Source organism: Papaver somniferum, chromosome 1 (genome assembly GCF_003573695.1).
Source record: "Papaver somniferum cultivar HN1 chromosome 1, ASM357369v1, whole genome shotgun sequence".
Lineage (NCBI taxonomy): Eukaryota > Viridiplantae > Streptophyta > Magnoliopsida > Ranunculales > Papaveraceae > Papaver > Papaver somniferum.
The window spans coordinates 172235995-172251945 of record NC_039358.1 but is presented as its reverse complement, the minus strand read 5'-3'; the positions used below and the strand labels follow the sequence as shown (position 1 = coordinate 172251945).

The window sequence follows — 15951 nt, the reverse complement described above, 5'->3', positions numbered from 1 at the left end:
TAATTCAGTTAAGAATTTTCTTCTGAGGGGGACTAATCATATTGCTTGGCACAAAGTATGTAAACCTAAAGATATAGGAGGTTTAACATTTAGGGATCTAGAAAAGAGCTTTATCTAGCTTTTCTCACTATGCTAGCTTGGAGAATATGCACTGAGTCAAGTCATCAAAAGTGGAGATATTCTTCATCAAAACTTTGAAGCTAAGAATTGCTCCTATACTTGGAATTGTATTACTAAAGAGTTACAAATTGTACACCGGAATTACTTCATGGAGATTAACAATGGCAGGAAAACTAAAATTTGGTTGGACATATAGATTCTAGGCATGAATCAACCTCCAACTCCAAACAATGATTTATTTAGATTCTATGAAGCAGTTGCAGAATTACTTATATCTGACACTAATCTATGGAATGTTGATGTTCATACTTCTAGCAAAATACAAAATTTATATATTGATTCTACTAAACATGATGTGATGCTCTGGATGCCTGCTAAGGATGGTAAGTTCTCAATTAAACATATTTACAAGATGCTATCTATGTGCAATAGAGAAGTTCAAGTTGATGGGGTAACTACTAACTATTGAGCCTTCAGTATGGAAAAGTTTATGGAGATGCATTACTGCTTATAGAATAAAACTCTTTGCATAGAAATGCATTAGAGATCTAAATACTACCAGATGCAAGCTTGCTCTTTACAATGGTAGTATTGATACTTAATGTGGCATATGTGGAAGCAATGAAGAAATTATGGAGCACTTAGTATTTGAAATTCAGGCATGCTAGACCAGTTTGGAGAGGTATTAACATCGACATTGACTCAGTCAAAAGCAATTTTAGTAGTGTATCTGAATGGGTTCTCAGCTGGTTCTCCTCACGCAAAATATGGTTATATACTCTGATAATAGGAGCATGGGTATCATGGAAAGATGAAATGTGAAATCTGTATTTCAGGGAGTCTCACTTAACCCTTAGGGAAATTTCTATGGGAATGAACAAACCCATCTTTTTGTTGAGCCAGGTGGATGGCCAAACAGGGGTTTCCACTATGGTAAAGGACTGGGCGTTAGATAACTTAGCGCGCGAGTGACAGACAAACACTGGAGTTTGTAGGTAAAGCGCCGGCGTTGAAAGGACAAGCGCTGGGGCTCAAAGCTTCAACGCGGCGCTTGAACGCATGACGCTGGCGTTTGTAACAAAAATGCCAAAGGGTAGTTTTTTAAAATTCAAAATTCACTTTTTACCTCTATAAAATACCATCAATTTCAAACAATTCACTCACATCAAAATTCACTTCTCTTGAATTTTCTTTTCTAAAATTTATTTCTCAATGGCTGAAAAGGAAATCACACTTGAAGCTGTTGTTTCTAAGATATGTGGGAGTTTTAAAAAGATTGAAAATTGTAAGAGGAAAGTGCAAGTTTTTGAAGTTGCTCCAAGAAATTGTTCCGCTAAAAGGCAAAGAAGAGCTCCAGTTTTGAAAGTTAACATCAAAAAATTCAAAAACAAAGGCGAAACTGTCAAAGAGCGTGTTGAATGGAAGATACGTCCAATGAAGATAAACAGGAGGCCAAAACTTGTACTCGATTTTTGTTGAAGTTGTTTAGTACGTTTTATTATTGCCTAAGTTTATATCTTGTAAAAGAATTGGCATCAATGAATGAAAATATTTAGATTTTAAAATAGAGATTCCCACTTCAGATTAAGCGAAATTTAGGCTAACCCATATGGGATAGATTGAACTGCTAGATTGGCCAAAAAGTGTTGTAAATAAAAAAAAAGTGTGGTCTAAAATTTAACACTAGCATTTGCTAGTTCTCTCTCCTAACATTTTCTTCAACTAGCAGCGAGATTGAAACGATGAACTGTTCGGCGCTCAAAAAGTGACACTTAACGCTGAATCATCCAGCGCTCCAAAAAAGTTACCCACATGTAACAGAGAGAGAAATAAAAAAGTTGCATGAAATCAGTGTATTTGAGTCGCGTGTCATGTATAGAGGTGGTATGCATTGTGATGATGTTAGTAGCCGTACAATTATAATTAAATTAATAGTAAAAGAAAAGATAGAAGAAAAGGAGATGCTTGTTGTGTCAGGTGGAGTTCTCAAGGAATGTACTTTTAACCCCTTCTTCTTCTTGAACGAAGAAACACACATAGAGAGATGAAAAATGTTGTAAAATGGTCACATAATGATAGATAGAGAATGATAAAAGTATATATTTTTTTTAATCTAATGTTTGACGCGTTGTTCCATTCAGCGTTCCTAGCTGCTAGATTACACATACCATAGGACTTAGGAGATTGCCCTAGCTGACGTGGACTGCCAATCTAGCTGCTAGATTAGAAGACCATAGGACTTAGCCTTATTACAATTTAAACTTGCAAATAACATCAAACCACATTTTAATAAACCATAACAAAAACATCAAACTACATCAAATCCAGCGACATTCTCTTTGTAGAGTCCATAACATTCAAAATGCTTAAACTCTCTTCCGCTTTCTTCAGTAAACTTGGTCTGAGCGATGGTTTTCTATAAAACAAATAAACAACAAGTTCAGATATTTATGATGCAGTTGATCAGTGAGGACAAAGGTAAGATACTCACCAGTTCTTCGTTGGATAATCCAGAATAGCTACGGTGAACCATCCGCAAAACTTTTGTATAATGTTTGACTTCCTTAGTGATGAATGCAATTCTTAGTTCTAGGCTCTTACTGTTTCTTATGGTTTCGGTCCGCGATGCTACAAAATGTCCCAATACTCTTTCCCAAAAATAGTCATTGTTCATTGGTCTCATCAAACGATGTAAAACATCGAACAAGAGTAACATCTTCTTCCATTGTAAAGACCGGGTGCGGAATTCGAGTGTAGTAAGAATGTGCTTGAGATTGACCATCTTTCAGAATTCTAAAACATGCTTCGTAACGAAAAGGTTTTCCGTGAGCTTCCTCCCAATTATCAAGAGATGCTTGGATCACTTCATCTTCAGTTACACCGATGAACTTTTCTCGATCAATTTCCATTACCAGAGAAACAAATGGCTGGACTGTAAGCCTAATAGATTGAAAATGAGCACGCAATCGACGAGCATCTCGGTTTCCTGGGTTTCCCGTCAATGAGACGAACATTGAATAAACGTTCTCTCAAAAAGAACCGTCTTGAAAGACCATACCAGTGATTACTCTATGAAAAAAATATGCTTTGCATATAGTTATATCCTCTTCTTCAGTAAACTTGGGACCACGATTTCTAACAGACATTTCTGTAGAGTGAGAAAGATTAAGAGTTTTATAAAAGAAGAAGAAGAAGAATAAGAAGAAGATGTGATTTTGGAGATGAGAAGAATGAAATTTATAGGTCGAGAAAGAAAATCGAGTCGTTGGAAATGTAGTCGTTGGCGTTGGTAGTAAAACCGCGCAACTTTCCTTTAAGCGCCCGTTTGAATTACCATATGAGTTGGCGTTTGTAGTAAAACCGCGCGACTTTAATAAAATCGCCCGTTTGAATTACCAACGCCTATTTTTTGTTATAAATACAACACTAGGGGTGGCCTCTCAACCAAGCCAACACTATGCATTTGCGGACTTCTTATGAAGAAGACACATATGGAAGGCATTTCTGGGAATGTCCTAAGTGTTTTTTGGTGGAGTGGGCTGATTGAAGTTGAAGGACAAATAGATTCACTATGGTATTATGTTATTTAATTTGTTGTTTATTTTGTGTTATTACGATTATCTAAAACCATCAATATCATAAGTAATTTAAACTTTTCCTCGATTAAACATTGCACCATCAATTTCATAAATAAAAACATACTGCATTGAACAACCACATCATACATGAGAATAAAAGAAAACATTAAATTAAAACAACTACTACATAGGCGTCGATTCTCGACGGGTGGTGGAATTCCTAGGGCGATGTAGGGATCGTATATGTTGAGCACCCTAAGAATGTTGAAACAAGCATGGAAGTCGAAAGGACGACCGCGGTGAGATGCTGGCCACATCGCTAGAGTTCTGGGCAACACTTCATGTTCCGCTTCACCGTTGAGCTTATTTTTGTGATTCTCCATTAGTTAGGCGACGAACTCCAATTCATTCATACTAAGTACACTAAAACGATGCGACAATCCATGAGAATCACGCCCATGGATGTTCCCAGTTTCAGCGGTGAACATTCTGTAAACTTTCTTGTTAGAGCATTGCTCGGTCGAACTCGCATGCATTGATATCTCAAGCATGTTTGTCAATGTTAGTGATCAAAACTATAAGTCTTGATTTCTAGCCTATATAGCTAAAGGTCTCGGACTAGGATAGAAAGTGTAGTTGAGCTAAAGACTCCATGACAATCATCATACAAGAGGAAGGACTACTCAAGGAACTGGTGGATCTTCATCGACTAAAAGGTATGTGGAGACTTGAAGTTATATGTCACTCAAAATTCTATCTCCTACTCTTGAGACAAAAGTCGTGCTGATGTATAGACTTTCATTATACACATTTGCCATTTCGAGCCGAGTTTAACTCACCTATCTATTTCTCGAAATATGTGTTGGTAAGCTTTCGCTTTAGCCAAATTCATCTTTACCTAGTGACGAATGTCATGTTATGTTTCAATCACTTTGGAAATTGCTCTGACGAAAAATGGTATGTGAATAACGGCTATATAACGTCCTCTGAGAATGTTTCAATGATTGAAATGAGAGTTTAGATTACGTAACCATTGGTAGGATATAAGCATTGTTATGGAAACACATATATGTATAATTCCTTATTCCTTGAACCAAAGTTTGCAAACTTTGTTGATCAAGAGAAACGGAATGTGGCGTGAGCCAAGTCCGCGGACTCAGTCCACGAACTGGCGGAAGTTCTCGACCCGAGAATTTCTGCTGGAGTTTGTGAACTCCTTCCGTGAGCTTAAGTCCGCGAACCCAGTCCGCGAACTTGAGCAGTTTATATCTAAAACCGATTGTTCTTGAACTCATGTTTATATAAACTAAGGAATGCTTTTGCAAACCGTGGCTATAAAGTTCATGAACCGATTCGAGTGAATCAAACCGTTTTTGCTTCGATTATGTCTTTTGTAGTTACATAAGATCTAAGCAATTGAAGAAATCTCTAACTAGTTCATTTGAGTCATTTGAACTAGTTATGGTGAAGAATAATATGGTGGATATGAAAGTTCTCATATGGATAACCATTTGGTTAACTATTGTTGAACCAACAAATGCTAATGTTTGGGAACGGTTCGTAAACCCAAAATTGGACATTTCATTTGTGTGTAACAAGCTAAGTTTTCGATCCAATGGTTGAGAAATATTAGCTTGAATCTAATCAGGTTTTCATCTAACGGTGAATATTGAATTCTTTGTTACCAAGCTAACATTGATTGCAAACCCTGATTTGAAAGACTATATAAGGGAGAACTCTAGCAACTGGGAAACCTAATCCCCACACCTTACGTGTGATACTAGTTGCATAGCTAGAGTGGATTCTCCTTTAACCTTTGGTTTCTTCTTTTAAAACCAGGTTAACGACTTAAAGACTTCATTGGGATTGTGAAGCCAAACCGATACTATTTTTCTTGTAGTTGTGTGATCTGATCTTGCATCTTCTATCATTACGAGTACGATTGTAATAATTGGCTCGAGATTTATATCTCCGATAGGCAAGATAGAAAAGTAATCACAAACACTTCCTCTCATCGTTTGTGATTCCACAATATCTTTTTCGCTGCGTCGATTAGGATTATTGTGAGGTGATTGATAATACTAGGTTGTTCTTCGGGAATATAAGTCCGGTTTATCAATTGGTTCCTGTTCACCTTGATTTATCAAAAGACGGAACAAAACTCATAGGTATATTCGTGGGAGATGGATTTATCTATCACCGTAGACTTTTCTGTGTGATACATATTTGTTTATTAAAGTCTTCGACTTTGGGTCGTAGCAACTCTTAGTTGTGGGTGAGATCAGCTAAAGGAATCAAGTACGTAGCATCCTGCTGGGATCAGAGGTGTAGGAGCATAACTGTACCTTGGATCAGTGTGAGATTGATTGGGTTCAAGTACAGTCCAGACCGAAGTTAGTTTGGAGTAGGCTAGTGTCTGTAGCGGCTTAATACAGTGTATGTTCAATCTGGACTAGGTCCCAGGGTTTTTCTGCATTTGCGGTTTCCTCGTTAACAAAATTCTGGTGTCTGTGTTATTTTTTTTTTCGCATTATATTTTGTTATATAATTGAAATATCACAGGTTGTGTGTTGTTCAATCAATTAGAATATCCGACCTTTTGGTTGTTGATTTAAATTAATTGACACTTGGATATTGGTCTTTGGTACCATCCAAGTTATCTCTCTAGTATTTGTTAAAGACTCGCAGATTTCTATTTGCTTGAGTATATATCAAATCGAGAGATAGAGATATAAACTCTTTGATATACTTTTTATCTAGATTGAGTCTGACTGTCTAGTTGATTCTCTAAAAAGTATATTGGAGTTTGTCCATACAGATTGCTAAGCGAAATATTGGGTGTGGTTGTTGTACCCCCACTTTTTTATTTCTCCCAGAAAGTCAACGTCGAATCGGCTACATTACTCATGACAACATCTTCTGTGTGAAAAACAAAGGCTCTACAAATAGCTAAATCCTCTTGTTAAGTGAATCTAACACCACGAACTCTGGGAGGCATTTTTGTAGATGATTTGAGAGTGAAGAATGTGTAGAATGTGTGAATTTGGAGTTGAAATGAGAAGTATTTATAGAACTCAAAAATTATAGCCGTTAGATTACAAGAGTTTTCAGCCGTCCAGAACCGTTGGCGCTTCTATGAAAAACGCGACGCTGGAAGGACAAGCTCTGGCGCTTTAATCAAGACCGCGCGCAGGAAAGAAAAGCGCCAGCGCTTTTGTCTCAAACGCCAGCGTTTGAGGCAAGCTCGCCCGACCTATCATCAAACGCTCGCTACATCCTCCAACTCAATGAATAAACCAACAAATTTGTTGATTTGAACGTCCATTTTCCATGTTTGTCGAGTCCATAGTGGGAACAAAACGAACAAACTTGGTAGTTTGTTCATTCCACAGGAACTGCTCTTATAAGTCTATGTATAAGATTCGTTATCATTTAACTTCTCACTTGCATGATACAAAAAGCATTTTCACAAGCACTAGTTTCAACAGATATTCTAGACGGATACCTCCTTTAGAAGGGATATAAAAATTAAATGTTGATGCATCTCTCGACCATGAAACTAATCAACTCGATACTGGTATTGTTTTGCGTGATGATACAAGTTTCTGTCAGGGCATCAAAAGACAATATGCAAATGGAATATCGAGTCTAGAAATAAATGCATGGCTGTATGAGAAGCTTTGTTATGGGCAAAAAGAAAGCAACAAATAAGGATAAGGATTCACGTTGAAGCTGATACAAAAGTGGTCATTCAATCCATTGCTCGAGATTCATTACTCATTCAATGGGAGAACCGGAATATTATTAAGGATATCAAACATTTCGCCTAGTGATGATAATTAGGTAGCAGATTCCATTGCTAATACAGTTAAAGAGACTGCTTCTGCAGTAGAAGCTTATGATAATTTCTCTGTTGCTATTAGTAGTCTTCTGGCAAAAGATCAAAACTCCTCTACCACCTGAAGCTAATAAAATTTCAGTTTATCCAAAAAAACAGAACCACAAAGAAGTATTTCCTTGAAAGCCGCAACAATACCAAGACTCATATTCATGAATCATGCAAAAGAAAAGCACAATCTTTATTCAAAAGCTGGATGTTTTCTTCTCCGGGGTATATTTGCTATTTACAAGCATCATATATACACTGTTTGTACTAGTCGCAACAAGGAAGTATCGACTAGAGATACAATGTCAATAAAATGTTCCCTACAATTCTAATCTAATAAGGAGAAAATCAGCTGCGTCTACTTTGTATCTCTTTGTTGTAGAAATGTGACCCTATGCTGAGACTTCAATTCTTATCTAATAAAGGAGAAATTTAGCTGTGCTTACTTTGTATCTCTTTGTTGTAACAATCCGACCCTTCGTGTGAGAAGTAAGATTTCAAACCCATCCAACACTGATAGTAGTTGTGATCCATACGAGGAGATTCAAGGGCCCATGGACAGACTCTAGGAATCAAACTTGATTCAAACATGAAAGCCATGGTTTCTGTTATTTTGGATGGTGTTTCATCCGTTCCACGGCTCACTGTTGTCTGTCAACATCCAAATAGAAAATTAGAGTGTCCTAGCGAGCGAGAAAGTTAAGCAAATTTTGTTCAGAAGCCGAAAACAAATCTCAAGAACTAAAAGGAATCGTTTTCTGTTGTTTGTATTTTCAATTACCGAGAACATGAGAATACTTCTAGTATAATTCAATAAACTGAGTAGTTTGCTGAAATCATTTATAAACAAACATGTTTTGTAAACAGAGAAAAACGTCACAGATATGGCTAATTTCAGGCTGTATTCAAAGACTACTTTTTCAAACGAATTTAGGAACAGCCATCTTTCGTTTTGGGAAAACCGAAGACTGTTAACTGGATTACAAACAAAAATCCTGCAGCAGTCACTAGTTTGGAGAAATTTGTACCTCAAATGTATTTGTATCAGGTCCATGAGGAGTCATGCAGCTATGAAGACTTGCTCCACCTGGGAGAAATCCATCAACTTTAGCCTACAACCACCTCAGAAAACTCACGTGTGTTAGTCAGAAAATTATGCACTGTTAGAGCAACTGCAGTGGTGCGATCAAAACCAAAGATCAAAGATCAAAAAAAAGATCAAATTTTGGGTTTAGTCCGTGTTGTCACGTAACGGTGGCGATTAAAATTTGGTCGCGCGTAATTTAAAGATCCGCCCCAAAAAAATTTCATCGGGCGTATCTCAAATGTTCGCCCAATCAATCACCAGGCGGACTTTAAGTTTACGCCTGTCAAGAGGCGTACTTTAAGTTTACGCCTCATTTTTTTTTTTTTTTTTTTGAATTTGAATTTTCATCGGGCGTAATTTAAATCTCCGCCCGTTAACAAGCGTACTTTAAATTTACGCCCAGCAACAAGCGTACTTTAAATTTACGCCCGACTATATTAGGATTTGGTATTTGGTCGCGACCAAATATGGTCTGGAATTTGATCTTTGGCTGGGATTTGATCTTTACTCCGTCCCACTGTGTCACGATCTCATCCCAAATTTTTGGTTATACTCGCCCACTGTGGATGCTCTTAGCACACTAATATTGGAAAAAAAATATATAACGAGCTAACATAGGAACTAAAATGGCATATTAACATAGAAGAACCCTTATCCTTATTTCAAGAAGGAGCTATACATTATGTATACAGTAGTTCATGGTACTAAGATGCCATCTTCTGGTCAGTTTCCAACCAATATATGCTAGAATGGTTGATCTCTCTTTATTTTTCTTTATTTTTCATAAATGACAATCTTATGGTGAATTCATTCCAGAAGATTAAACAGCGTGAGGCTTTACCTCATATTTTCCATATACCAGACCCATGAATTCACTCATACAATTGCGATGGTAATATGGAGGGCGAAATGTGTGCTCAGCAACCAACCATCTAGGTGGGAAAATAACATAATCAAGCAATGCTACTCCAGGTTTATCAGTTGGTGCAGTCAATACTGAAATCAGTGGACATAGGTATACTGTTAAAAATGAAAGAAATAACTTAAGGAGGAAAAAGAAGGGAAAGAAGATGACTTTTTTCATGATGACTTAATCCAGATAGGTGAGACCTGTAGGATACCTACCTGTGTTTACTGAAGGATCACCATGATCTATCAAGACGGTGTTAAATGGGCAGAACTTATGTAGATCATACTGTAGGCACATCATGAAGGAGATCTCAAGATATTAGTCACAACTATTTTGTTAAGCTAGACAAATAGAAGAGCTAAAATTTCATGAAAATTCTAATGTAATGCCGATACAGCGAAGGATGCTATTGGCACGAATTCTCACCTTATAAGGTACATAATTCCCATGCCATGCTACCACATTGAATGGCGAAAAATTCTGTTTTGCAGTGAATAATTCACCCCCAAATTTTTGGACAATAATGTACCCAGGATGAACTTCATCTTCAAACCAGGCAGTGGGTACAAGAAAATCCCTTGTAGCAGCAAGACCATTAGCACCTAAAAAGAAAATCATAATATATGCTTCGTAATTGCAGCTTCAAGTTGGAGCCATTGAATAAAACCTCGAATGGATGAAACAATTTGTATATTTGCCCCCGGTGAGATGCTCAGTAAAATCAATACCTATTGGGCCTAGATCGGGAAGCTGAAAATGAGTACCGAAAACCTCAGCCACATAACCACGTGAGGGTCCATCTGGAAGGTCAATAGAAAATCGGAATCCTTGAGGCAAGACAACTATTTCACCAGGACATACGTGCAATTTCCCACACTCAGTTGTGATCGATAATCCTGGTTAGGCAACAACATTTTGAGATATTAATGTTAGTAAAGTACTTTTAACAAGAAATAAGTAGTCATTCTTAGTTGGTTACATGACTTCTAGGTAGACCTATATAAGTTGCGACCTGCTCAGAACTTTCTGCAGTCCTTTAGTTCTATGGTAGCTAGTCTTACGACAACCTCTCGTTGATAACAAGATGTTACATAACATTGATACTTCAACTTAAAAATTGAAGTTACCACTTGGACACAAGAAGATCATTTTAAGTGCTCTTCCACAAGTCACATTGGTAACAAGCTGAAGCAGACAAATTTCACACACCACAAGGAGTTTGATAATGTCATTGAGAGGCATACAATAACTATCACTTTTTTCATCTTATTTTCGTAGAAGTATTAATAGTCAGACATAAGTGCAACCCATTTAGCGAGGTACATATCCTGTGAGTTTCAATAAGATTAGCAAAGCTTTTCACTCCCTGGAACTCTAGGGTGCACGCTCTTTTCGTGCACGTACCCACTTAGATAGCTTAATCACAGTTAAATGGACAACCCAATAGAGTGAATCTGAAAATCAACAGTGATTAGAGGGTTGCGTCTAGTTGTGCGGGTAACCCCCGAGCAACTAGTGTGGTCTCCATCATTCCCAGAAACTTAGGCTGCTTTCAAACCAAAGAGGACAATGAAGCAGTTCCCAAAATTTAGTTCAGATTCAAGAGTTACTTACTTCCTTTTTCAGGAACTATCAAGAAGTCACCATCAGCATTGCAAAACGCACAGTTTTCCATTGACTTGTTAGCAGAGTACCTACACGACATAGCATGCATCTGGCTATCAACAATTTTCTTCAAAAATCAGCCAATCATAGAATTCTCTCAATCACTAAATTGATAATACTAATTCCAAATATAAAAACTGCACTTAAGAAGGAATTCCAATTAAGAAGTAGCACTTACATGTGAATAGCAAATCCATGACGAAGGAAAGAGCTCCCGGCTCCACAAATCGTGTAAAGCCCATCGATAAAATCAGTTGGTGAATCAGGAATCTCTTCAGGCTTCCACCTCAACTGAGTAGGTGTAGCAGAACTTGTACTTTGATTAAATTCACTCACAAGTTTCTTGTGAGTTGGAGTTCGAGGTTTGAATGGCTCATGGGTAACTGATGGCTTGATTCGATACAACCAACTAAACAACAGATTAAAGCAAAACAACATAAATTACCTAATAGAAATTCAAAAGATGAAATCTTGAAATGAAACTAAAAAGTCAGACCTTCTTTGATTAAGTTTACGGGGAGCAGTAAAAGCTGTGCCTGAAATTTGTTCAGCATAGAGACCAAATGGACATACAAGTGGGTTATTTTGTCCTTGAGGTAAAGCTCCTTGAATCGCTTCAGATGAGAAACTGTTACCGAATCCAGATTGATAAAGTAATTCCTTAGCACCAGTAGAAATCTGTTCTTGTTTTTCCATTTTTTGATCAAAAACGTTAAGTAATTTAGGGCAGTAAACTAGAGGAATAGAAAGAAAAAAAAAAGACAACTCAAGTTTACATCTGATAAACCTGCCGGTAAATTATATCGTCGTATCTGGATTCTGGCAATTAATTTGTATTATCTGCTTCATTTGTCGGGGAGTGAGGATAAGGAAGCATGATGAATCTAGGATCATTAGCGTGGTGTAGTTGATGACGCAGACTCACATGGCAAGAATTGTGATGGTTTACGACTTGAGAGTCTGACACCTAGTTTGTTTGCGGCTGACTCGACGTCTGGGTCTGAGTCAATCTCTGACTCGCGCCGAGTCAGCAGTTAGACTGTTTGTTTTTTAAATTTGGCAACTCTTGACTCGGCATCTGAGTCAGACTCAACCCCTGACTCGGGCCTTATGGAGTCAGGTATAGAAATGTTGCTGAGTGGATGGCCCAAACCCCTGATTCGTTAAAATTGACAAAAATGCCTTCGACGTTTTAGCATTTCCTTTCTCATTTTCTTCGTTTGTTCCGTCGGAAGCAGATATGGGAGATGAAGAACCAAAACCTAGATCTATTATCAACTGATATCTCCATCATTTCTCTCAACAAATCCACTAATTTCTATCTCCGTCGTCACTCTCATCTCATCTTTCCATCTTTTTCAAATGATCTAAAAGCTTCTTTTAGAATTATCATCATCTTCAGGTATAATTTTTCATCCATATTTATTTTCATATGGGTTTTATGTGATTTGGAACATGGGTTCTTATTCATATTTTCTTTTCAAACATGGGTTTTATTTGATCTAGAACATGGGTTTTATTGATTTAGAACATGGGTTTTTATTTATATTTTCTGGTTGAATATTTGATGGTGTTTATGAAAATGCCAAGGAGAAAATCATAACTGATAGAAAATGGGTTTTTCCTTTTTATAGTTAAGATACTTGGCCATACAACCAGGGATTTCATTTTTTTTTCCTTTTATACTTATTTATGAGCTGTTTGTGTAATTTGTGGTGATTGGAGGTGGTGTGGGTGGTGATTTGGTGGTATACTATGTTTGGATATTGTTGTCAGTGTCAATCTAGTATGGAAAGTGTGAAATTTTTGGAAGACGAGAAAATATATATGAACAATTTACGCGATGAGATATCTAGTCTCCTTTAGATTTTATTGTTTCTTTTATGTTTTTAGGACTTAAATCTTTAGATTTTATTGTTTTGGGATGTGGAATATGTTAAATTCCATTAAAAAGGAAAGTTGCTTAGGGTGCAATGGAACAACATGTGATGTTCTAGTAGATGTTATGGTTTAAAATGTGGAACAGTTTGCAATGGAACAGTTTGTGGAAGACGTTATGGTTTAAAATGTGCACAATGGCATTTTCTGTCAAAAAAAAAAAGTCAGTTGAGTCAGGTCTGACTCACAAAACAAACATGTTTTCTGACTCAGACCTTAATTGATTCAGATGCAGATGAGTCAGGTGATTTCACTCAGATCCAGACGATTCAGATCCAGATGACTCAGATGAGTCAGCCGCAAACAAACAAGGTGTGAGTCTCTGAGACATGTCACTTGTTTCTACAAAACTTTCTAGTGCCAACGGCCGAGATGAAATGCAATAGCTATAATGTAGTCCTATTGTCAATGGCGGGTACCATAGCCGTGTCCTCTTTTAAAGCATCTTCAAGGGAGTTTTTCAAAGAAACCTGTTAGGCCAGTTCCTATAGGTGTGGCAAACCAAAAAGTTTGCCATTTTTGCACCCACTATGGAGCTGGCAAACCGCCACTTAGCCAGACCAGGTTAAGTTTCTACCGATTGGTCGAGTCTCGACCGCTCGATCAAGTCTACACCGTTAGGTGTTTACTACACCTCCAGCGGCTCTTATAAGATCGGACAGTCTAGTTTACATCGCTGAGTAGAATCTGATCCAACGGCCATAAATCTTCCCCCTATAAATACCACATCCCTCTACCATTTTAACTCACACTTTCTTCCTATTTTCTTAGATTTTTCAATGGCTCAAAACATGTTTATGGCTCAATTCATAGAAGAGCAACATGCAGCCGAAAATCAAAGAGTTGCACTTCGAGCTAGTGTGCAAAATGAATTAAGAAGAGAAAATAGTTGGAGAGTTGCACGGCAGCGCAATTTTAGCACGTTAGAAGATGAATATATCTTCAGGAATTATGTTTTCTACACTAATCATCCAATCCATGATGGCGCATTACGGCTTATTCCATTTTGGGAACGCGTTTTAATGAAATTTGAAGAAGAAACAACGAACCTCAACAATTGCAATTCAATGGTGGTGGGTGCCCGGTTCTCCATAATTTCCAAGAATGTTAACAAGTATATTTGTATGATAAGGGAAGAGGCTCGAAACATGAGAAGTGGTGAAACCCTGCTGGAGATTGGTCAAATATGTCGTGCAAAGTGGCTTTGTGACAACGGAGAGAAGTTCCGATATGCAAACTTGTCCTAACATCCTAGAGCTGTCAAACGGGGCAAGATAGGGTCAACCCGGCCCTAGCTTTCCAACCTGTATTAGGGTTAGGGTCAGCCCTAACCCTAGTACTATTCACGAACAAGCTCAAAACCCCAACCCTAGTCCTAGGAGGGTCAGCTCTGGCGGGTTAACGGGTTGGCTGGTTAATGGTATCTATTCAAAAATGAAAATAAAAACTGACTTTGGTAAGGGTCGAACTTAGCTTAGGCTTAGATCAATTTGGTGTTTAGTTAACAGCCCAACCACTGGGATGTGAAGTGGACGTCCATAGTCCCACTTAATCAACACTATAACTAGCGAATGCACTTTAGATTCTTAGGAACGAAACCCTAACATTAACTGAGCACTTCATTTTTCTATCATTTAATTAGTTTAATGTCGGTGAGACTAACCACGGTTTAAGTTTTTTTTCCCGTGGTTGTTCTCTTTTTCTCATTTGTAAACAATCCTCTATCACTTAATATCTATTCTCCTGTCTCAATTTTATATTTCAACTTTTACAGTCGATAATTATATATATATATATATATATATATATATATGAGAAAGATCTGCATCAATTTTTCATCATTTAATATTTCCCTTGCCATTGATCACTCCTCCGCTCTACTAAAATCAACTATCAGGAATATTGAAAGCACCTGCATAAAAAGAATAAAATATGCGCTTATGTGTTTATTAAGATCTTTCTTTGTTATGCTACTCTTCTTATAGATTTGGGGCATCCTGAATAGATATTTGATTAATGAATCAAAGTTTTTATTTGATTTATTGATTGATATTTGAAACCTAAAATTGTAATATATGTTTGGTTAGATCTTAAATTAACTAAATTTATTGATTTAAAATGAACTAAATTGTAATATATGTATACAAGTCAGGGATTTTAAACAGTTGGTAGGGATGAAGGATGTATTTATTAATTTTGACGGGTTGGCGGGTAACCCGCGGGTTAGACCTAGCCCGGCTTGTTTTCTAGTAGGGTTGTATATGCCAACCCTAACCAGGCCCGTTTAGACAACAAGCCAAGCCGGGTCGGGTTGAAACAAGTCGGGTTAGGGTCAACCCGCGGGTCGGGTTACAAATTGACAGCTCTATAACATCCATAATACAAAAATCCGTTCAATCTCGGGATAATCTTCAGCCGTGTTTATCCCCTTGGCATGGTAACGGCTCAAAAAAGCCTTCAACCCAGACACTCTTAATCCATATGAGTGTAAGTCTCTGGATTCTGGATTTCCTCCAGTATCATTTGAGTACAAGGGGAGTAATTGTTTCCATCTTCCTTCTGATATCCACTTTAATTGGTTAAATTGTACTATTTCACCCTCACTTTTTATTCCAGTCAACATATACAAATCTAACGGTGTGAACCCTAAAAACAACATGGTCATAAAATTAAAGTTTGTATGTGGAACTAAAATTTGTATCAAACTAAAAAATTGAATCTCTAAAAATTAAAATTTGTTTCTAAACTAAAAATTAAACTATTGAAT

At 37.3% G+C, this 15951-nt stretch overlaps 1 protein-coding gene across 2 annotated transcripts; it reads right to left on the bottom strand.

The window, feature by feature from the left end:
- Positions 1-7749: 7749 nt before the first annotated feature.
- Positions 7750-12125, bottom strand: LOC113308157 (homogentisate 1,2-dioxygenase-like). 2 transcript variants are annotated; one of them, XM_026556641.1, is made up of 9 exons: positions 11743-12125; positions 11425-11655; positions 11196-11275; positions 10310-10477; positions 10008-10183; positions 9797-9866; positions 9513-9691; positions 8613-8696; positions 7750-8235 (listed from the first exon to the last, which is right to left on the bottom strand). In XM_026556641.1, the coding sequence occupies exons 1-9, from the start codon at positions 11940-11942 to the stop codon at positions 8017-8019; spliced, it is 1407 nt and encodes a 468-aa protein (XP_026412426.1). In that variant the 5' UTR covers positions 11943-12125; the 3' UTR covers positions 7750-8016. The 2 variants fall into 2 exon arrangements, with proteins under 2 accessions (XP_026412426.1, XP_026412427.1); XM_026556642.1 differs by having other exon boundaries at positions 9513-9667; positions 11743-12122.
- Between the last annotated feature and the right edge of the window lie 3826 nt (positions 12126-15951).